The sequence below is a fragment of the Phalacrocorax aristotelis genome, chromosome 1 (genome assembly GCF_949628215.1).
Source record: "Phalacrocorax aristotelis chromosome 1, bGulAri2.1, whole genome shotgun sequence".
Lineage (NCBI taxonomy): Eukaryota > Metazoa > Chordata > Aves > Suliformes > Phalacrocoracidae > Phalacrocorax > Phalacrocorax aristotelis.
The window spans coordinates 23,122,892-23,146,568 of record NC_134276.1 but is presented as its reverse complement, the minus strand read 5'-3'; the positions used below and the strand labels follow the sequence as shown (position 1 = coordinate 23,146,568).

Here is a 23,677-nt window from a genome sequence, read left to right as displayed (position 1 = left end):
CCATGTCCTCTCATGTTGCCTCTTAGGTTAAAGGATGATCATCACTAAGCATTAGCAAATTTCAGTGTCCCAGGATTTCTGGTCTATATAAATGACTAAACTGCTCATCAAAAGCTGCAGATGATTTGAATGAGCAAGCACCATGTAGGGCAAGTTGAATAAACAAACCTCAGTAAAAGAAAAGTTTTCTAAAGCATTTGTTCCAAAAAACCCTGAAGGAATCAGCCACAATCACATACACTTGTCCAAAACCAGATCTTCAGTTTATTTTTTTTTAAATGTGCGTTATGCCATAAATTCATAGGGAATTGGCTCCAGCAGCTCTGGATCCTTGCCATTAGTCCTCACAAAGTGTGCTTCTCTTGGTGGAGCAGGCTGTAAACAGAAAGAAAGGAAAACTCATGGCACTAAAAGTCAGAAGAAACTTTACACAAAATTCATTTTGACAACCATTTAACACATTATTATATAAACATTACAGCACTTTTACCATTCCTAGTCTCTTTAAAATTTTATTCAAAGAATAGTAGTAAGAAAATAATCTGCTAGGAAGCGTGCTTGACTTTCATGGCTGAATGAAAACACCTACGCTTTACCCTCTGCAATTTACTAATCCAAATTATCATGAAGTTAAGTACCCTAGGGTTCTGGAAGCAACAGCCACTATCTCCTCTCTAAAGTGTAGTTATGCTCTTCTTAAAGGGTTGCAAGAGAAACTGTTGTAGCTAAATTGAACTACACCAAAGGCAACACTGATCCCAGAAATCAGCAAGAGCTTCTGCTGGAGATGAACAACAGAACAGGAAGCACCCGTCCCTTTGTTCACAGCCAAGGCTACAATTTCCACCCAGGAACAGTGCAGTTCTGTTCAGACACCAAACATACCAGACAGCTCAGATGCAGACACACTGCATGCTGCTACACTACTCCTAAAAAAAACCCCAAAAACCCAGTAACTTCCTGCAAAGGATTGCAAACCCAAGGGAGGGTGGTAGCAACAGGCACCTCCAACAAAATCTGCCAGACCTGGATTTTTCAGAATACTGTAAGCAGCTTCATTAATGTGAGGTGGGTGTGTTTGTTTTTTAAAGGCAGACAGAAAGAGCTCAGTTTACAACCTCAGTTGTTCTGGAAGAAGACAACATTTTACTCAATCGGTTTGGTTCTAGTTGGGTTTCTTTTGGTGAACTGAATCATCAATGTGTCAGCTACAATAAAAATATTACCTGACGTTTCAGTTGAACCCAAATGCCTTTTTCTTTTGCTTCCTTTTTCTTCTTTTCATTCTCCTTCACACGCTGCAGGAAGCTGTCTCTGCTCTTGGAATGTTTAATATGCTCGATACGCACATTAATTCTCTTGGCAAGAATCTTGCCCCTGAGAAAAGAAACCAGTTTTTAATCTACTGCACTTGAAAAAAAAGGTTACTTCAAAGGTGGTTTTACCGCCCTCACATGAGCAACTTCACAAGCTCAATAACAGATACATTTTCTTTAAAAGGGCAATCACTCAAAATACATTGCCGCAGATGCAGATCAGATATAACTTATATAACTGAAAGTTTATCAATATATTACAATATGCTGACAATTTAGGATTAAGACTGTGGAAAACACAAAATGTTAACCTTGCAGCATACCAATGAGGAATTGTATTACTGCTACACTCCAGTCCAGTTACTGGAAGAAACACAACATGTCCTCTTCTGACTAAACTGTAGAAAACCCACCTGAATACAGCTGGATAGAGCTACAAATTAATATTTAAAAAGGGTTTCAGTATCAGTGTGGAAGTTGGCTGAAAATCTCCATTAGGCAATGTGACTTTAAGCACTGCTCAGAAAAATAAAAACTGTTTCCTCTGACAGGATCCAAGTCAAATGAGCATCATTTGCTTGGGTTATAAAAAGGATATATACTTTACCCACCTTGAATGACCAATCAAGACAATAACTGTCTAACTGGCAAAGTGAAAGGAGGGTGGCAAGGACAGATCAACTTTTCCAAATACAAAGTTTCAATACACAGAATTTCACTTACTTAACCTGCTTGTTAACAATAATGCCCACAGCGTGTTGAGTAACATTGTATACCCTTCCAGTCTTGCCATGGTAACACTTGTGGGGCATACCTTTTTGAACAGTACCCATACCCTGTTAGAAGGTAAAACAAGAATAAAACGTAAACTTTAATTTGGGGGGGGGGAAGGCAACATCAAGTACTTTTCTTTCAGAAGTTATTTAAAGTACACATTTCAAACTACTTTTGAAATTACTTTTAAGATTACTCCTATTTTATTCATACGTTAGAATTTATAACTAAGCATTTTATATCTGAAGATTACCAAATTCTGCTATGAAAATTCTGGGCTGCTTTCAGTGTCGGTGAAATGATGGATCACTTTGCTTTCAGCAAGCAATCACAGGAGACAAATCATCATCAAGCTCCAGTGCATCAAGTGTTAATTCTTAAGAGTACAATTCTTCAAGAGTCAAATAACAAACAAGCAACTTATACACCATCTTCTGTGTGACTGATACAAAAACTCTGCATTCAAACAAAACTAAAGGATTCAACAAAGTAGGAATCCTTGGTGAAAGGCTTTCAGATTCACAACTTAATTTTGAAAGTACAGTTGACTTTAAAGGACAAGTTCTAGAAAATACAAAGTGATGGGAAATGCTGCTTCACCTTTTTCCCCTGTATTAATATACATGATGTATCCTTACATTTATTTCTTGGATTCTAGCTTTAATGTGGCGTTGCAATCACCATCCCTGTACATAATTATTTTAAGTATAGTCCTACAATGATACAGAGACACAGACATAACTATGACTCTTTTGAACAGCAGGTGCAAATCAGGCAAGACAGAACATCTACTAAAATACAGCTGGGCTCCTAATGAAAGCACCGCTGGTAGGCACAAGACAGCAACCGAGTATTAGATACGGTGCCGCCTTTCACTCACTTTTTTCAGCTGAACACACAGTAACAGCACAGCCGAATGTATATAAAAATATATATATACACACACAAATATATTAGAAAAAAACACAAAACCCAGCATGTGACACTGAAGTGTTATTATTGGTTCAGTAGCACTGTCATTCCGTTATTGCTTCAAAAGTGAGCAGCAGGTACTTGTGTTGACACACATCACCCAAATAACAAGACTACCTGAAGAAACTGGAGACTGTAAAGGATTACACTGCTTTAGTTTTTAATTAGCTAGCACTAACACAGTAGAACTGTAGAAAGTACCTTGATATCAACTATATCACCCTTCTTGTAGATGCGCATATAGGTAGCCAGAGGGACAACTCCTGTTAAGAGATACAAATTTGGATACTGATGAAACTCACAGTTTCACACAGGTACACGCCCCCAATGGGATGTGGGACACAGATCATGCATTTGATAAAGTTTTCTTAATAATGCCTCAAATTTAAATTCAATTTCAAAAATGTAGAACTGAGAAATTAAACCATATTTTTTTTTCAAGCAGTAATTACATATTCACATGCGTCCGATTTTAAAAAAGAAATCCAACCAAGGGAAAAGTACAGCTTTAATCTCGTTCCTAACATAAAAGTTGAGATGACATTACAACTATTTACTACTTTATTGTGAAAACAGCTGTTGTCACTGCTCATTACTAAGAGGCAACAAACTGTACATTTTTAAGTTAAGTCTAACTGTTGAAATATTTTCTTCGCCTTCAAATTAATTTTCAAGCATTACTAGAATTAGCATTGTAACAAGCAACCAGAAGCAACCAGAATACCAACACATAAGCTGTAAGAGGCGAGAGTTCACTTGCATATCATTCTACAGTTTTTAGCCCAAGTTGTCAGATATCCTTTGACAGAAGCCATGTTTTACATGTGCTGCTTAGGGACTGTTGACATCCAACAGGTCCGTAACATAATGCAGCGTTCTTAGTACAAGGTATACTTACCATGCTTGCGAAATGGCCTTGAGAACATATAACGTGTTCCCCTCCTCTTTCCCTTTGTGTTCGTCATTTTGGCTGATAACTGTAAAAATGAATATAAATTAATCAGAACTACTAGTTTTCATTAAAAACTTCACCGATAGCATTTTCAGACGCGTCAGAAAAATCAAGTTTTTAAGCCTATTCAGAATGACACCCTTCCAAATTGTCAGATGAATTCAAGCAATATCTTTTAGCTTAGACATTCACAGAAAAGAATATTTATAGGACCACTGGGTAACTCACTTTTGAATAGATGTTAGCAAGTCACCTAGCTCAACCTCCTGCTTGAAGCAAAGTCTACTGTGAGATCACACCAGGTTGCCCAAGGCTTTGTCCTTGAAGCCCCTCAAGGATAAAGGGCTACCAAGATGATCAGGGGACTGGAGCATCTCCCTTATGAGGAAAGGCTGAGAGACTTGGGTCTGTTCAGCCTGGAAGAGAAGACTGAGGGGGGAATCTCATCAATACCTATAAATATCTGAAGGGTGGGTGTCAAGAGGATGGGGCTGGACTCTTTTCAGTGGTGCCCAACAACAGGTCAAGGGGCAATGGGCACAAGCTGGAACACAGGACGTTCCGCTTAAATATGAGAAAAACCTTTCCTGTGAGGGTGACAGAGCAGTGGAACAGGCTGCCCAGGGAGGCTGTGGAGTCTCCTTCCCTGGAGACATTCAAAACCCATCTGGACAGAGTCCTGTGCCCCCTGCTCTGGGTGTCCCTGCTCAAGCAGGGGGGTTGGACAAGATGATCTCCAGAGGCCCCTTCCAACCTCTCTCATTCTGTGATGGAGAACTACTGCACAGCCTCCCCGGGCAGCCTGTTTGGAGGCCTGGCTGTTCTCATGATGAAGAGATCGAGCCTGAGCGTCTCATTTTGTCTTAAGCCCCTTGTCTCATGTTCCTGCCACGTGCTCCTGTCAAGTACCAGGATCCGTCTTCTTGACAACAGCACTGTTAGGTGCCCCCCAAAGCCCCCTCTGCTCCAGGCAGAGTAAGCCCAGTTCCCTCTGCCACCCCTCACAAGGCATCCAAAAGGCAAGATCTCCTTTCCCAGATTTATCAGCCGCTTTACATCTGACACAACATAAACCCTAGTCATCAGTTTGTGCTCTGAGTGTAACAATTTCTTTCGCTTCGAGCTGCGCTTTCTATCGCCACAGGAGCCTCCCCACCCCGCCGCTTCGTGCCAAAGCGCAGACACCCCGAAGGCCCGCGGGGACGCCAGCCACCAGGTCCGGCAGCGACGGGCGAGTGCCGCCGCAGCCAGCGGTCCCCGCTCCGGGGCCCACCCCGGGGAGCTGCCCCAGCCGCCCGGCCTATGCAGGGCCGGCCTCCGGCCCCCGACACCACGCCGGCGGCCACGGGCCTACCGGGCCCACCGCCACCTGCCGCAGCCTCGGCGGAGCCCCACTCCCCCGCGCCTGCACCAGCCGCCTTCACCAGCCCCCTCCCTCCTTTCCCCCATCTCTCGGCAACCTCCCGGCCCACCCCGCCGCCACCCAGAGCCGCGGAGGCACCTAAGGCCGGCGAGTGGGGCTAGGCTCACCTCCCCGTGTGTGCCTACAAAATGGCGGCTCGGAGCGAAAAGGGAGAGGCGGTCCCGCCGACGTCCTTAACAGCGGGACCTCGGCGGGGCTGTCCGCGCCGCGCCTGACAGAAAGTCCCAGGGAGGCGCCCGCCCGCCTCCCTGCCTGCCTCCCTCAGGTAGAGGTTGTGAGGGAAGCCCTTGTAGGCCGATGCTGATAAACGACCACGTAACACGCTCGGCAGAAGTTTGACCCTTTCGCTAAAGCAGGGGCAAATGCCGGTTTTCCTCATGGCTGTGCCGTGAGACGGGGCTAGGAGAGGTTTGGTGGCGGGGAAGCGGGGAAAGGAGCGAAGTGTCTTGTCAGGGATTCTGAGGAGTGAGTTCTGTGGTGGAATGGCTAGCCTGCCGTTCATAAGGAATTGTGTTTGATAATGTAAAATATGAACAGCCAATAAGTGGTTTTATGACATTAAAGAAGTGCACCGGAATTTAAATTTGCAGTAATGTCAGCCTTCTGCTACTGCGGGTCAGTCCCAGCTGCCTGACTGGAGATCCAGGTGGTCCTGGGCAGGAAGGCATGGTGGGAGAAGCAAACCAACAGCAGAAGCAAAGAGGCTGCTTAGGTTTGGAGTTTGTTGTTGTTGTAATGGGCTCTCCTACTGTTATAATGTGATAATCTCCAGTTTGTGTGTCAGATTTTTCCACAAAGATAAATTAAGTATGGGTTCTCAACAAAGACCCTTTACCCAGGCCACAGGTTGCATCAGCTGTGTGGTGCCTGAATATTAAGCGGGCTAGTGAGCAGCTTCTAGAGCTGACGGTGTGACTGGTTGTGTTGTGTATTGTCAATATTAGAGCAGACAGGAATCGCATGGGAAGCTGATTGCAGGCGGGAGTGAGTCAAAAGAGGGCCTCCCTCCCCTGAGCTAAACACGCAGGGACAGTTCAAAACTTGTCTCAGCAAGAAGTTGCCCTACTGCAGGAATTTTTGTTTTGAGTGAAAGAAGCACTTCTTTAATTTAGGGGAGGGATGATTACTTAAAATGGCATATGAAAACATATTTGATCCTCTGACTAACTTCACAGTTATTCTAATGTTGTCTTACAAAACTTAAGCCCTTTCTATCATCATTTTAAAGCTAGTTTAATATTTATGGATCACAAGAATGGATATGGAGGATTAAATACACTATCAGGTTCTGCTTGCAAAGCCAGCTGGCAGGGCATGTTGTGACAGACAGAGGCCCTGCCTCCACACAAAATCTCTTGGAAAAAATCTCTTAGGACAAAAAAAATTGTGTCTATATTCCAGCTCTGCACCATGAAAAATCTAGAATTTACAGCACCTGATAGCTATGCAGAGAAAATAATTTAATATGCATTCAGCCTAGGTCTCCAAGCGTGAAGAGAGTTACAAGCCTGAGCAGGTCCTAGGTGACGAAGCATATTGGCACCAGATAGAGAGATTTCAGGGAGGTTATCAAGCAAAGTAAATACAGAAAGCCAAATCCTAAAAAGGATTATTGAATAAAGGAAGATAGGCGTTTTCAGTGAGCTGAACTCCTTACTCTTGCCAGTTATTTACATAGAGGGCAAATCTCCACATCAAGCAGGAAAGAATGGGGAAGAAATTTCACATGTTGAAACTCAAGTCCACGTATAAAGTACGTAGGTCTAGTTCATAAGGGAGCAGTAACTGTGAACTTAATTGAACCTGCTTTATTTGGGGCCAAGTAAGACATTCAGGATTTCCTATATTTTTTTCCTAAATAAATTGCATGACAGGTTTATTTGAAATTTCAGTAATGTTTTTATTCATAAAATTTACCTTGATTAGCACACCCCAGGATCCTTCTTTAGCTTCACATTTCAAAGAAACTGTCACGACCTTTAGAAGAAGGGGCAGGCAACTCAGGAGGACTACAAGGATGTTGTGAGGTTACGCAAGGAGAAAATAAGAAGGGCCAAAGCCCAACTAGAACTTAACCTGGCTCTGCCGTAAAAGAGAATAAAAAACGTTTCTGTAAACACATTAACAACAAAAGGAGGCCTAAGGAGAATGTCCATCCTTTATTGGGTGCAGGGGGAAACATAGTGACAAAGGATGAGGAAAAGGCTGAGGTACTTAATGCTACCTTTGCCTCAGTCTTTAGTAGTAAGACCAGTTGTTCTCAGGCTACCCAGCCCCCTGAGCTGGAAGATGGGGATGGGGAGCAGAATGAAGCCCCCATAATCCAAGGGGAAATGGTTAGTGACCTGCTACACTACTTACACACACAGAGGTCTATGGGGCCGGGTGGGACCCACCCAAGGGGACTGAGGGAGCTGGTGAAAGTGCTCACCAAGCCACTTTCCATCGCTTATCAGCAGTCCCGGCTAACCAGGGAGGTCCCAGTTGACTGGAAGTTAGAAAATGTGAAGCCCATCTACAAGAAGGGCCAGAAGGAGGAGCCGGGGAACTACAGGTCTGTCAGTCTGACCTCGGTGCCAGGGAAGGTTACGGATCAGATCACCTTGAGTGCTATCACGCGTGACGTACAGGACAACCAGGGGATCAGGCCCAGCCAGCACAGGTTTATGAAAGGCAGGTCCTGCTTGACCAACCTGATCTCCTTCTATGAGAAGGTGACCCACATAGTGGATGAGGGAAAGGTTGTGGGTGCTGTCTACCTGGACTTCAGTAAAGCCTTTGACACCATTTCCCACAGCATTCTCCTGGAGAGACTGGCTGCTCATGGCTTGGATGAGCCAGCTTCCTGGGTAAAAAACTGGCTGGATGGCCAGGCCCAAAGATTTCTGGTGAATGGAGTTAAATCCAGTTGGTGGCCAGTCACAAGTGGCGTTCCCCAGGGCTCAGTATTAGGGCCAGTTCTGTTTAATATCTCTATCAATGACCTGGATGAGGGGATCGAGTGCACCCTCAGTAAGTTTGCAGATGACACCAAGTTGGGTGGGAGTGTTGGTCTGCTCAAGGGTAGGAAGGCTCTTCTGAGGGATCTGAATAGGCTGGATCAATGGGCTGAGGCCCATTTTATGAAGTTCAAGAAGGCCAAGTGCTGGGTCCTGCACTTGGGTCACAACAACCCCATGCAATGCTACAGGCTTGGGGAAGAGCGGCTGGAAAGCTGCCTGGCAGAAAAGGACCTGGGGGTGCTGCTCGACAGCTGGCTGAACATGAGCCAGCAGTGTGCCCAGGTGGCCAAGAAGGCCAAGAGCATCCTGGCTTGTATCAGGAATAGAGTGGCCAGCAGGAGCAGGGAAGTGATTGTGCCCCTGTACTCAGCACTGGTGAGGCCGCACCTCCAATACTGTGTTCAGTTTTGGGCCCCTCTGTAGAAGGACATTGAGGTGCTGAAGCATGTCCAGAGAAGGGCAATGAAGCTGGTGAAGGGTTTCAAGCCAAGTCTTCTGAGGAGCGGGTGAGGGAGCCGGGGTTGTTTAGCCTGGAGAAAAGGAAGCTGAGGGGAGACCTTATCGCTCTCTACAACTACCTGAAAGTAAGTTGTAGCAAGGTGGGTGTTGGTCTCTTCTCCCAGGTAACAAGTGATGGGATGAGAGGAAATGGCCTCAAGTTGCACCAGGTGAGGTTTAGATTGGATACTAGGAAAAATGTCTTCACTGAAATAGTAGTCAGGCATTGGAAGAGGCTTCCCAGGGAAGTGGCTGAGCCACCATCCCTGGAGGTATTTAAAAGACATGTAGGGGTGGTTCCTAGTGACATGGTTTAGTGTTGGACTTGGCAGTGCTAGCTTAAAAGTTGGGCTTGATGATCTTAAATGTCTTTTCCAGTCTAAATGATTCTATAATCCTGTGATTCTGTGTTTCACAGTTTGCCTCCATTGAATCACTGGGCGTGCTGCATGGGTCTGATCCAGAAGGCAATACTATCTGCTGACATTTTATACCCGGTTTCCCAAATCTGTGGCTTACTGAGCACTTAAAGACTGAAAGGCCTTTATATGTTGCTCACAAAAGGGTTTCTTAATAATGGCTGTCTCTAGCAGATAAAGGTGCACAAGTTGTGTGGTGAGTTCTGGTCTGGAAACCAGAGCTAGCAGCCAAGCAGGTTTGTGGGAGACCTACAGCTCTACATTCCAGACTGCAGGTGCTTCCCTTACTGCCCTGCCTCATTCCCTCAGAAACCCAGCCTAAATTGCTCTTCCTTGATCAAATTGCAGTTGTGGGATCCAGATTCCAATTTCTCCTGTGCTGTACAGCAAACACAATATCTCATTCTTCTTCAGAAACATCACATCCTCAAAACTGGGGTGAAAATGAGTGGTAACACCCAGCCTAACATGAAAATCTAAAATCCCATGAAGGTCCCAGGCTGGTGCTCCACCCATTAATGTACTCTGGAAATCTTCCTACACCATGGTATACTGTTTCCCTTCTACTCCCCCTGGCTTGGAGGTAGAGCAGGACAGGGAAAGCAGCTTCAGTGGAAGCCAATTCAAAAGTTGCTGGGGAAAGGAGCTTGAAAGGGAGGGCTCATTAGAAGTCCTACAAGTGGGGACTATATAAACATCACTTTGTTTTTCAGGCTGGAAAGTCCCATGCCAAAAAACCAATTTCCAGTCCCCAGGCTCCCATAGTGACAATTCTGGTGTCTTTTTTGGGAGAGCCCCATTTTGTTTCCGACACTTCTCTGCAGCATCTGTCTGGACAACAGCTCTCTCTAAAGAATAAATGCGCTATGACAATTCTGCACATGGGGTTGTCAGGAATCCTTCACTGAAATTTTAATGCACAGTGGGATCTGGCTGGCTCCTAAGCTCAGAGGACCAAGTGTACACACAGAGATCTCGAGTGTGACATTCCATTTGTGTTAGGTTATTCAGCAGGGGTGTGGAAGGAATTTAAATTAATGAGAGTTTGTAAAGGGCTTTGAGGTGAAAAATGAAAAATATTCCCCTTCACTAGGGTGTAGGTCTCCTGTGTCTCACATAATGCATTCATTACATGAAAAAAAAGATAGCTGATTATGACTGGAGCAAAATTTTAATAGAAATAACTGAGAATAGGTGTTAAATAAATAGGATTGAAATCTGTGGTTCCTCTTGTGATAATGCTGCAACACCAAGGGTCTCAATTGAAAATCAAGATTGTGAAGTTAATTGGTTACCCCATGGCAGGTTTCCATCCATAGAAGTGCAGCACCTACCCTGCACTTTTTTGATCAAAAAGTCACTAACCAAAGTCATCTGTGTCACCTCTTAAGTTGACCATGTTGTTCCATTGTTCTCCCTTTCCAAAAGGATCTTGTTAGAGGGCATCTCAGACTCATGCTTCTGTCCCCTTTCATGGTTTCTTTAGCTCCCTGATGATTCTAGCTCTAATAACTCTTTTATTTCTGGTAGTCAGTTCAGCTCCTCTTCCGCAAAACCCATTCTGTAAATATAAGCCCGAGCCTAGTTTCACGGCAGTTAAAATCAATAAAATTTGTGTTTAATCAGCCAACCACCTCCCAGAAATGACTGTACAGGAAAACTCCTTGAACAGTCTCACTGTGGAATTGCACAAGTGCCAGTACAGGTGGCTGTACTGAGCTGCATTGCCAGTGAGGCGTTTCATGGAGAGAGGAACGGAAAGTAATGACAGCATGCCTTCAAGAGAAATGAAAAGGCAAAACTCTATAGACCAAGAATTGTGATGGGAGCCAGCACGTCACACATGGGTGAAAGTTTTCGTTACACTTACGTTACTTTTACATTAATTGCTAATTCAAGATGTTACTAAATGCAGATAGACTGATACTGAAGCTGAACAAATGGCCTTTTTTCGATCATGATCTCAACTGCCACATAAAATCTGGAATACTAACAAGTTCTGTCATTCAGCTGTATATTTGAATAACATGGCATTCTACTTGTATAGGTGCATCAGTGAATACTGTGTTACTGACCATCCAGTAATCATCAGGACTTGCAAGGAAGCTGTGACCAGCTTCTCACGGGTACCAAATAATATAATCCATTTATCAAACTTCAGATTTGTCAAACTTCATTTCAAAAGCAATTAATGTCCGCTTCCTCTGTTACTAACAGAGTGGCTTCTCAGGAAAATTATTTCATTAATGCAGTGTTTTCTCAAACTTCGTGTGTTACTACTTTTTTGAGGTCATCTGTCCCTGTGTGACCTCCCTTGAGTCCAATCCCTCTAGCCAGGAACAAGCAAATCCTCATATTGTCAGCATCAACCACGCTGTATATTTAGTTGTTTTGACTAAAGGTGATTAGCAACTCGTTGGCTGGCACAGACACTGGTAATTACAGAAACTTTTTGCTCCTCTGTCATGGAGGAACTGAGCTGCTGCCAGCAGTAAATCTGCATAATGTGGGGATTTTTGTGGGGATTTTCTTTTGATAATGTACTGAATATAAGTATAGAATTAATATTAAAACATATTTTTTAAAATCTGATCTTTCACAATCTGCCTTAAGCCCTTCGCTAGCCCTCTTGGGAGCTCTTAACTACAGTTTAAGAAATAACTGGCTTAATGATTAGGAACATACTGCTATTTTCTGTTCATTTGTTTATGTCTGAGCTTATGTGTACTTCTAGCTGGAAGAACAACAATGCTTGCCCTTTTTCTTTTTCTGTAATTATTTACACAGAGGAATGATAGTCCGTATACACCTTCATTTTACTAAGCTAAATAAATCAGGTTCTTGGAGCTGCAGACACGTAGCAGGCTCTATGCATTTGCTCCCATTCCTACATCTCTTGAGTATCTGTGATCTGTGATCAGATTTGTACACAGCAGTCCCGGTTAGCTTATTTATTGTGCACCAATTATTTCTGAGATACTCCCTGTTATTACTGAAGATGATCACAGTCCATGAAACTTGAAGCTTCTGGGGTTGAATCTTTTTTGCTGGCTGTAAGTGTTTCAGTGCTTGTCCTTAACCTGTGAGCTTGGAACTAGGAAACAATTTTTTAATCTCACAGTCATGCAATGGCAGGCCTCTCGGTGGTTTTGGTGTCACAAAGTCAGTTCTTGTATAGTGAAGATTTTGCTCAGGCAAAACTTTCAGTGTCTTCAAAGAATTTTTGTCTATAAGGAATAAAAAGGACAGAATTGGCCTTTGATCACTTTAAAATAGATAGGCCAAAACAAATAACACTCTAGGAAAAAACTGCAGACTGGTGAGGGCTAGACTTAGTTGACCTGTTCCTTATCTGATTTCTAGCATGTGACTGTTTTATTAACTATAAAGTATAATTTTAACAGAAGCTCAACCTATGCCAATTGGTTTTTCAAGACAGGTTTACCTGTGGAAGGCAAAGAGTAGGCAAAGAGCTTTAAGTAGATCTGAATATGAGCTTTGCTGCTGAAATGTGATACCTGATGTAAAGATTCACATATAAGAACAGTTTATTATAATGGCATACTGGGTTTGAACTGATGAAATCTCACCGAAACTATATTACAAAACAACTTTTTGGGTGCTACTTCTTAGTTGAGTTTGCAGGTGACACCTAATTGTTGGGAGCAGTCAAATCACTGGAGGGCAGGGCTGCTATTGAGAGGGAGTGTGACAAACTGGAGATATAGGCCAACAGGAACCTTGAAGTTCAGGACAGACAAACACAACATCCAGTGCTTGGGTTGGAATAACCCCATGCAAGAGGACAGGCCAAGGGCTTTGCTGAAAAGGACCTGAGGGTCCTGGTGGAGGACACCAAAATGCCCTTGCTGCAGAGCCAACTACACCCAGGACTATTAGCAAGGGGTTAGCCAGCAGGGCAAGGGATTCTTCCTTGCCATTTGGCACTTCTGAGACCACATCTGGAATATGCATCCTGTTCTGGGCTCCCTAGGAGACAAAAGACATGGACGTACTGGAGCAAGCCCAGTGGAGGGCCACCAAGATGGTCACAGGGCTGAAGTACAGGGACATATGAGAAGAAGCTGTGGGAGCTGGGTTTGCTCAACTGGCAGAGGAGAAGGAAATCTTTTAAATCTCTTCTGCTATATCATGGGAAAGTGCAGAGAAGATGGAGACAGACCACTCTCAGGTGCACAGTAGGACAAGAGGCAATGGATAGAAGTTAGAACACAGGCAATTTCTGACTCAAGATAATGAAAACATTTCAGATGTAAAGGTGGTGAAAAACTTAACCAGGTTGCTCAGAGAGATGATGGAATTTACATCCTTGGAGCTATTTAAAACTTGACATGGCCCTGAGCAACCTGATCTAGCTGGACCTGCTTAGAGCAGATTGGACTGAAGTCCTCCATGGGTGCCAGAGATTGTCTGTGATTCCAACTTCTCAACATCAGGTGCTGTAGTTTAAAAAGGCAACATGCCTGATGGATGCAACAGCATAAAGTAAAATTGTGGGTGGAATCACTCTCTGTTCTATACATACTCTATGGCACTGTATTAGCTGGTTGGTACCTGAGGTAGCCATTTGTATTTCTCATTAATTGTTCTCATCAGAGCCATTAACATAGTTTTTAATTGCTTATGAAATGGCAAAGAACCTTGCTGGAAGGAAAGTGCTATACAAAATATTGTTAGTTTTATTTCAAGTAAATGATTTTTTTTCTACTTAGTATTAGCTGAACTCCAGTAAGCACAAATTTAAGTTTATCTTCAAACTATGCCGAAGTAAATTTGTTTTTCTGTATGAGTACATAAAGACAAAGCAGCATGTTTATGATTTTAATAGTGCTGCAAAATGCTCTTTTTAATAATGCATGAAGTAACCAGGGTTATTGGAATCTCAAGTACTGAGCAGATTGTAACAATCTTTCAGTAAACATTATTGTCTTGCTCTAGTTCTACATATCTTCTGGATGCTAAAAGAAAATCCTATGCTACCTCCATAGTCTTGTCTTGAAAGAAAGGAAAGGAGAATCAAATGCAGAAACTACAGGACTATAAAGCACACTGTTCTCTGCATTAAAGCATTTTCACAAGTGATTATAATTCCAAATATATATTCTGTCCTAGGTGCTTTAGCAGAGTTTGAATTTGTGGTCAGAAACTGTCAGCCTTCACCGAGTGATTTACTTTTTGCAGGCCAGCCTCCCTTCCAAAACAGGAAATGGTCTGTAGCTTCTGCAGTCTTACACATGCCAGTATCTTACGTGATGAACCTGAGACAGACCCCATGACATCACAAGGTAGAGGTGCTTTAAAATAGCTGTATTTTTTAAAAATACATGTGGTTTTTTTTCACCCTGTTTTGAACATTTTCAATCCTGCCACCACATTTTTCAGTTTTGTAGCTTATTGAGCCAGAAACTTGTTATAATAAGCAAAAGGTGAATTTCTCAAGCAATCTTCATCACCTGAACCCGAGAACTGAGGTTGCAGGGGAACTGTCAAGTATCACAAGGCTTGCGATAAAATAATGAGAGTTGGCCACGCTCTGACAACCTCTGTCAATGAGACAACAACAGCTGCTCTGAACAAACACTACAGCCAGAAAAGATAAATTAGCGGTCGGTCAAGAAGAAGTGAAATGGAGAATTAACAAAGGATGAACTTGACCGAGCTATGACCAACCAAGGATAAACTAGACCAACTTTTCCATATGTATAGCAGGAATAAAAACACATACTTAGGGAGCAGGGTTATTGTGAAGGATCGATTCATTAATATTTGTGAAATGCTGTGGAGTCCTTCATGGAATATGCGAAGTAGTATTGTGAGCTAATTAGCATATGTGCTGCTTCAAGGCAGCTGCAGCTTATCCAAGGGAGAGCAGCAATGCAGGGGAAAGGGTAAAATAGAGGGCAAATGCACGAAGCAGTGCTGCAGGGGGAGGAGAGGAAATAAAATCGCAGGGGAAATGGAAGGAGGAAATGAGGCCACATGGGACAAAGAGGTGACGCCCGGGTTACTGCAGTATAAAGGCACAGATCCATATGAAATTGAGCTTTATTAGTTCTGCTCATGCAATAACCAGTGGTTGGTTGTTCTGGTTTGTTGGGCTTGGGGTTTTGTTTTGTTTTGTTTTTGTTAGAAAAAAACTAAGCATAACCAGACAAAAACAAGTATAACCAGATGGGAATATTTAACTGACCATCTGCAAGTGCAGAGGGGAATGAGGGTTTTCCAGGATATAAATCTTCCAAGAGAAGAAATTAAAATCATTCTACTTCTGCATTGCTGACAAAGAGAGCATTGTTTGAGAACTGATTGCAACATGGACTTGAACAATAGCTTTAGATCAGTGGAAGCACAAAATATTGCTGTGACATATGTTTCAATTAAAACAAAAATAATTAACCACCCATTAGTGTCATGAAAAACACAGGCTATTAACAGTAAATGCTCTTTAGCAATTTTATTATCTCCACAAAGCTGTTTCCAGTATTTTTGCTACCTCTTACTGGTATTTTTTCCACTGCGTAGCTATCTGCATGCTGTTTTACATATTCCTTCTCAGCTTCCTTTACATTTTGTACTGTAGGGAACTGATTAGTGGGGGAGACTGTAGTGACAAAGATTCTTCACCTGGAGGCTGCCTGTTGTCACATTGTGCGTCACTGTTGTTATTACATGACAGCTAATCTTGCTTTTGGAGAACTGCTGTGAAGACCACAAAAATAATATCCCAGTGACTGCAGCAGGAAGCTTTGCTTGGTATTCTGGTAGAGAACACAGAGACTGAAGAGGTGTCTTGTACTTCTCACCTCTAGTAATGGATTTTCCAAGTTAGCATTAGAGCACTGTCACTGACTCTTGATGTTTTCATCCTAAGGAGAAACTGGAGTTACTGAGACAATGGTTTCCCTAGTGCCTGTGTCAAGGATCAAAGCCATTAATTTTTTAAGAAAAGTTCCTATTATTGAAAGTATTTCATTACAATATTAAACAACCTTACTTCTAAATATACTTGTGGCCCTATTTCTCCAAAAGATTCTGTCCAGAACAATGTCAAAAAGCACAGTTATTGTTTTCATGCCTAGCTCACGTCCTTTCATATCAAGATCACTGAGACCCAAACTATACACATTCCTCTTGCAGAATACAATGACATCTTTCAAAAGGGTTACTATTTTATAAATGTACTCTTTTTCTAATAAGTATAACTTTATTTTCAGTCAGAATTCCACCTGCTTCTAGGAGCCTAAAGACTCAGTGGTAACAGTGTAGAAATCTGTTATTTTCAACACAACTGAATTCTTACATTTTACAGTCTTATTGGACATCTCTCTTAAAGGATGTACATTTTAAGTGCTGTTGGCAGAAATTTGTATTCAGTTTAGTAGTATAAAGTTTTTTATTTTCTCATTTAACTTTTCAGATGCTGGTAATCCTTTGTGTAATAACAGGTTAATTGTTTGCCAGCTCTATGTATGGCAAGACGCCCAGTATCAGCTGAGCTGTGAAAATTAAAGTATCAAAATATCCCCATGTGTGAACCCCATGTGAAGAAATAAATATTACCCTCTGCTTAAAAAAACCCACAAACCAACAAAACCCAGCACCCTTACTGAGGAAAGCTTTGGTCTTCTGAAATGAGTGTAAGGGAAAAATAATCATAAGCAAATTTTACCCTGTCAAAGAACTCTTACCTAATTTATTCTGTTTACAGATTTGGTCTAATAATTATTATTTTTCACACCTCTGTGTAAAATATTCTGAGATTTACTGATGAGAAGTGCTAAGTAATAAAATAATATTTATCTACTGTACAATTATAGTATCATAATTTTTATAGTTTGTGTAGTTTTCTGTGATAGTAACTTATTAATGTCTTGCTTATGATTACAACTAAGACTGAATTTATTCTTTTGAAATTACTAATAAAACGCATTGCTTGTTTAACTACTTGCTCAGATCCTCCCCTATCCAGTTAGCCTACTGTCACCCCCCCATCATGGCTCTCAGAAAGCATGTATAACTGTTATGAAAATAGTTGTATTTTCTGAAGGTGTACCATCAACATAATTTACAGAGATTAATCTATGAATATAGATGTTTAATTACCTGTCAGTCAGTACAAGATGGTTTGATATGATTTTCCAAAGATACTTCCTGTCTGTCTCTTCTGTTTCACAGAAGGATCAAATTTCACTCACATAATGTTAAAATTCCAGTTCTGTATAATTTGATGTAGCTTCAGGTTTTTGTGGAATTATGAAATACAAATTGGGGAAAATTTCTTTTATGTCTTACTCTCTATTATCTCATAGCACAGATCCTGCAACACCCGTTGCCCACAGAATAAGGTGGATTTCTGTGGCAAGGCTGGTTAATGCATTGCGAGAATGGTGGATGACCTTCACTGGGCTATGTGTCAGTAAAAGTACAGATGATGAATACAGATGGTTTTCTTGCAAGGACCAAAACCCCCCACTATTATGTCTGGATCCAAATTTAAGAGTTCCTAGAACAAGTAAAAATGTATATATACACAAAGCAACCTGTTCTGACCTCAGATCTGACTCTGCTATGAGCAGGTTGGTCTAGAGACCTCCAGAGGTCCTGTCCAACTTGAATCATCCTACAGTCCTGTTATGCTGTGATCTGTACTATGATCATACTGTCTACTAGTCCAACTACAGATGTGGTATGTCTGCATTCGGAGACTGCAGCAATGGTCTGACCAGTTGGTGGATGACTGGTCAGCAGAGTGGGTAAATAGATTCATGGGACCACTTCTGTTGTCAAGCAACATTAATAAAAACCTGACGTGCCCCAGACTCAGCAAAACCATCTGTAGCCGCAGATAGATGACACAGGCACAAACATACCTGTACCATGCCTACTCTTCAAGTTCTGAAGCCAGCCTGCCCACACACCCAAGACTAAGCTGGGCTCCTGCCAAACCACCCAATTATGAAACAAGGAGAGGCACAGGATGAGCAGCAGCAGCTTCTACTTGTTACAGTTTCTCTTCGCTCCTCTCTGCTCTCTGTCTATTGGTGCCTCTGTACATTTGGAGTGTGAGTTCTTCAGGAGGCAGAATGGGGTTTTCTCTTAATGTCTTTACATAGTCGCTAAGGAGGCAAAGGGCTCTGGCCTTTGACTTGTGTTTCTAGGTGTTATGGTAATTCAAATACTATGTAATAACAATAGCTACACGCTCTGAGAGACTTTCAGGGCAGGGAATTAAACCTATCTGTTTCAACTAATGTGCTTCTGTGAGAAAAGCATCTATTCTTTAACTGAAGCCCTTAGGAGATACTGGATGTGCCATTTCTCTTGGCAGCATATTCCAACCATTAATGTCCTCCACTGTTAAGAATGTGCGTAATTTCTAATTTGAATTTGTTTCATTTCAGCTTATAGTTATTTTTTCTTGTTACGCCTCTCACTGTGCAAGATTAAAAATCACTGTAGTCACCTTCCAGTCTTCTTTTTGACAGGACAAACAGACTGTGCTCTTTAAGTCTCTCCATGCAAAGGAGCTTCTCTGGCCTTGAATAATTTCTCAGCATTCCTCTGACAACAAGGAATCAGAGGCTAGCGCAGTATTACCACAAAGATCTCGCCAATGCCATACATAGAAGGAAAACAACATCTTTTCCTACTTGCCACATCTCTGGCTATATAGTCAAGGATTCCATTAATTGCTTATACCATAGCATTAGACTGGAAAAATAATTTTTGCTGGCTTGGCCACTGTCACCTCTCAGTTTCCTTCCGGTCACTGTTCTCCACCACACAGCCCCTAATCTCTGCAGACGTGACCTGCTCACTGTATTTTTAAGTATTTCTACTTGTGTCTATATTAAAACACACTCTATCTGAATGGGATGAACTTACTAATCGTAGAATCATTAAGGTTGGAAAAGACCTCTAAGATCATCAAGTCCAACTGTCAACCCAACACTACCATGTCTCTTAAACCATGCCCTGAAGTGCTACGTCTACACATTTTCTGAACGCCTCCAGGGATGGTGACTCCACCACCTCTCTGGCAGCCTGTTCCAATGCCTGACCGCTCTTTCAGTAAAGAAATTTTTCGTAATACCCAGTCTAAACCTCCCCTGATGCAGCTTGAAGCCATTTCCTCTCATCCTATCGCCAGTAACTTGGGAGAAGAGACAAACACCCACCTCACTACAATCTCCCTTCAGGCAGCTGTAGAGAGCGATAAGGTCTCCCCTCAGCCTCCTCTTCTCCAGGCTAAACAACCCCAGCTCCCTCAGCCGCTCCTCAGAAGACTTGCTCTCCAGACCCTCACCAACTTCACTGCCCTTCTCTGGACACTCTTCAGCAACTTGGTGTCCTGCTATAATATAGATCTTATGATAACCCCAGGTTTAATTTAATTTCCTATTTAGCTGCTCTTCACAGGACATCAGTTTTGCTTTCTTATTGCTGAAAATATCAATACATTTATTTGGTTTTCTCAGTGTTGGGATCCTTGTGCTTTCCCGTCAGCTTTCCTAAGCAACTTTACCCTTCAGAGCTGCTGTTCCGTGGATCCCACCTACCAGTTTCCTGAATAAACTGTCCTAATGCTAAGGTCTACTGCTCTCCTTCCTCAGCCCCCACAGGATCATGAACTCCACTCTGCAGTCATGACAGCCCAGTACATCCCCCAGTACCCACTACATCCCCCAGTTCTTCCTTGTTAGTTACTAGTCGATCCAGCTATGAATCACCCCTGGTTTGCCCAGTCAGTATCACGAAGTTATCCTCGACGCCTTTTAGAAATCTCCTTGACTGCTTGCATTCTGATGTGTAGTGCTTGGAGCAGACATCGAGCAGGCTGAAACTCCCCTAAAACCCAGGGTCTGTGATGAAGAGACTTCCTTGTTCCTAGTTAAAGTCCTCCTCAGCAGGTTGGCTGGCCAGTTGGCAAAGGTGCTCTTGTCGCATTTTGTCACATGGACCTTGTCTCTCCCCAGTGATACAAGATATGACTGATATCTTATCTCAGACAGGGTTAGTTACTGTACTGATCTATATGCATTAGAGTGACTCTGTAACTGCTTACAAAGCTTTGTCTCCTCAAGCAGACCAAACACATGCACAATCCTGGTCTGCCCATACTGTTTTTCCTTAGCTGGTCAGATACCTTAGAATACTTAATATGTGAATAATTCCAGTCACCCCAAGGGGCTTAATGATGACAATTAAGTGATCATTTCCAATTCTTTTACTTGTTTCCTCATACTTTACCTCATTTTAATGGTCGATAATATAGAAAGCATTTCTGTATTTCCCCCATTCTATGCGGCATGAGTTCAGTTTGCTTGTAACACAGCACCTCAGTTTACACGGCATTTAAAAAATCAGTCTGTATGTTACTAATTTAGCATCTTCTCAGCTGTTCTGCTTAGTCTCCAGCCACGATTAGCCCACACCTGTCAGATGCAGGCCAGCACAGCCATACGTCCCCCACTCTTTTGAAATGCGGTCCAGTACTCCACAGCATCTAAATTTTCCCTTGGAACGATGGACAGAAAGAGCACTTCACACCAAGTATATTTTGCCTTCTTTCTCTAATTTATGGGCAGGAAGAAACATCAGGGCAATATCTGACTTGGCGTTTGAGTGCCTTGCAAAATTCCTGCAGCTTTCTATGGCCTGTACGGCCTGTACTTGATGCCACATAATTGGTTCCAAACTTAATTATCTCCCCAGTAATCTTACAAGCTTCTGCAATAGTGCAATTGCTTTTTGTGGTTTTGTTTCGGGGAGACAGCACGCTGTCATGTTTTCCTCCTGTCATTTTTTGAAGACTTTGTCCACTCTGGGTTATATAGGAGTATCTCTTGTAGCATGTCTGATTAATACTGCGAGGAATCGTATTACAGATGTATCTTGCAGCATTGTATTTCAGTAGATGAACTGCTGGATATCTGAAAGTTTGACACTTCTCGCTGGCCAAATATCCATTCTTGCTTTTTTGCACATAAATGGCCAATCCACTTCTTTTGTTTCTATTCTCTCATTCTCCTGATGCTGTCCTCCCCCATGGTTTCTGTGGCAACAGTTTCTGAATGTAGTCATCCAAGAGGCATTCATTTCTCAAATACTGTACTTCTGAAACATACACTTCTAGACCACAGATATTATATAAAAGAATTGCTTGAGGATATTTCAGGTTGCAATAGAGTCAGTTATAAGACTTTCTAAAGTTGTATTCTTTACGCTTCAGCTGAAGGTAAATTTACCATTTCCATTAATTTAGTTGCTAAAGAACGCTTACTTCTGAAGAACATAAAGTGTCATGATTAATGTTATAGATATTAAAATATCTTTTTTACAGTGAAAGGATGCATTTATGATCTAGACCTTATGTGCATACACATTATTCTTAATAACACTGCATCTTAATCTGCTAAATATTTCCCACATATTAAAAAAAAAGACAAGGTGGGACATTCTGTGTCAAGCATTGGAACAGGCTGCCCAGGGAAGTGGTGGAGTTGCCATCCCTGGAGGTATTGTGTAGATGTTGTGCTTAGGGACACGGTTTAGTGGTGGACTTGGCAGTGCCAGGTTAACGGTTGGACTTGATGATCTTAAAGGTCTTTTCCAACCTAAATGATTCTGTATCTTGGCTAGCTTTATGCTTCTTTAATGCAGACATCAACATCTTGGATGAGTTATCCAGATTTCCATTATAGTCTGGAGACAAACAGCCGCATCAAAGTGATTCATCTCATTCCCAAGCAGACACCTTGAGTAGTTGATATTTAAATGGCTACTCTACAGATCTGCTTTATTTTCCAGGATGTCTGAGGCTGGGGCATGGAAATCCCACACTCACAGAAACCAAAGAGCTGGTAATCTAGAGACGAAGCAAAGGGAAGGAAAGGAGGAGTTGATGGGTACATGCCTCTCCACATGCCCCTCTTTCTGGGAGGGACGCTAGAGGAACGGCTTAGACAAGACAACTGCTGCTCAGATGTCACAAGTCACTTAGAATTTAGCTTGGTATTAGAGTGATAAACTTGATAGGAGGCAAAAGTTTTCTTAGTTCTATTTTTTAATTTGCTTTTGTCATTTGGCTACAAGTTATGCCTATTCATTCCACTTACCTTTCCAGGCCACAAGAGAACTCTCTGCCTGGAAGCAGCTCAGCACTTGCATTACGGAAAACACCCACTAATCCCACATACACACACACAACCCTTCCGCTGCCAGCACGCACCTGGTGGCCGCCTGTTAGATTTCAACTCTAGGGCCAGAGAAGGGAGAAAGTAAAGCAAAGCAATCCTCAGCGCTGAGAGCCCAAACATCCCTCCCTCCCTCCCTCCCTCCCTCCCTCCCTCCCTCCCTCCCTCCCTCCCTTCCCTCCCTCCCTCCCTTCCCTCCCTTCCCTCCCTTCCCTCCCTTCCCTCCCTCCCTCCCTTCCCTCCCTCCCTCCCTCCCTCCCTCCCTCCCTCACTCACTCACTCACTCACTCACTCACTCACTCACTCACTCACTCACTCACTCACTCACTCACTCACTCACTCACTCACTCACTCACTCACTCACTCACTCACTCACTCACTCACTCACTCACTCACGTTGGGGCGCGACAGCCCGGCTGAAGGTAGCGAGGCACCTCCCCCACCCCGCCCGGCCGTGCCGCGCATGCGTGCTTGGCCGCGGCGAGGAAGGCGGTGGTGGGCGGAGCCAGGACGGGGGCGGAGCTGGCCGGTGGGCGGGGCGCGGGGCGGAGGGGCGGTGGAGGCGGCGGGGCGGCCGGTGACCCGGCGGCGCTGGGACCCGGCGGGAGGCGGTGCGGGGCGGGGCGGTGCTGGCGGGGAGAGGGGAAGCGAGGCTGTGTAGCGCCGGTTGGGAGCCGCGCGCCCGGCCGTTGGGGCCGTCGGGGCCGCCTGCGGCCCGCGGCTGGCGCTGGCGGGGGCGGTGAGGGCACCCCCGGTGGCCTGCCTCCCCTTCCCCTCCTACTGCTGCCCGGTGGGGCACGGCCCGGCCCGGCCCCGCTCGGCTCGGCGCTGCGATTGGGCGGAAGATGGCGCTGGGCGGATGGAAATCCTAATGACAGTCTCCAAAATCGTCTCCGTCTGTACCATGGTGAGCGGGGGACGGATCGGGTCCGGGACCGGGACCGGGACCGGGTGGGGGCGCGGCGCGGTGCGGTGCGGTGGGGAGGCGTGCGAGGGGCCGGGCTGTGTGTGTGGGGAGGGGCGGGGTACTGGGTTTGCGCGGCGCCCCGGCGGTGGGTGGCGCGGCGCCGTGCGTGGGGACGGGGGTGGCGGGGAGGCGTCCCG

General features: G+C 43.7%; 2 protein-coding genes and 1 non-coding gene across 4 annotated transcripts in view; 1 reads left to right on the top strand and 2 right to left on the bottom strand.

Moving 5' to 3' along the window:
• Positions 1 to 241: 241 nt before the first annotated feature.
• On the bottom strand, positions 242 to 5,691 carry RPL21 (ribosomal protein L21). 2 transcript variants are annotated; one of them, XM_075084165.1, is made up of 6 exons: positions 5,545 to 5,691; positions 3,961 to 4,039; positions 3,264 to 3,325; positions 2,040 to 2,152; positions 1,227 to 1,377; positions 242 to 375 (listed from the first exon to the last, which is right to left on the bottom strand). In XM_075084165.1, exons 2-6 carry the CDS (start codon positions 4,025 to 4,027, stop codon positions 286 to 288), a joined length of 483 nt encoding a protein of 160 aa, XP_074940266.1. In that variant the 5' UTR covers positions 4,028 to 4,039; positions 5,545 to 5,691; the 3' UTR covers positions 242 to 285. The 2 variants fall into 2 exon arrangements, with proteins under 2 accessions (XP_074940266.1, XP_074940258.1); XM_075084157.1 differs by having other exon boundaries at positions 5,516 to 5,639.
• On the bottom strand, positions 1,850 to 1,982 carry LOC142052201 (small nucleolar RNA SNORA27). Its single transcript, XR_012658770.1, has one exon. It is a non-coding gene; the product is annotated as a small nucleolar RNA SNORA27 (small nucleolar RNA).
• Positions 5,692 to 23,091: 17,400 nt separating the features above from the next.
• Positions 23,092 to 23,677, top strand: part of USP12 (ubiquitin specific peptidase 12) — a 38,077-nt gene continuing 37,491 nt past the window's right edge. The window contains exon 1 of the mRNA XM_075084076.1: positions 23,092 to 23,480. Coding sequence (XP_074940177.1) covers positions 23,433 to 23,480 — 48 coding nt within the window. The 5' untranslated portion in view covers positions 23,092 to 23,432. The remainder of the gene's footprint in view (positions 23,481 to 23,677) is intronic.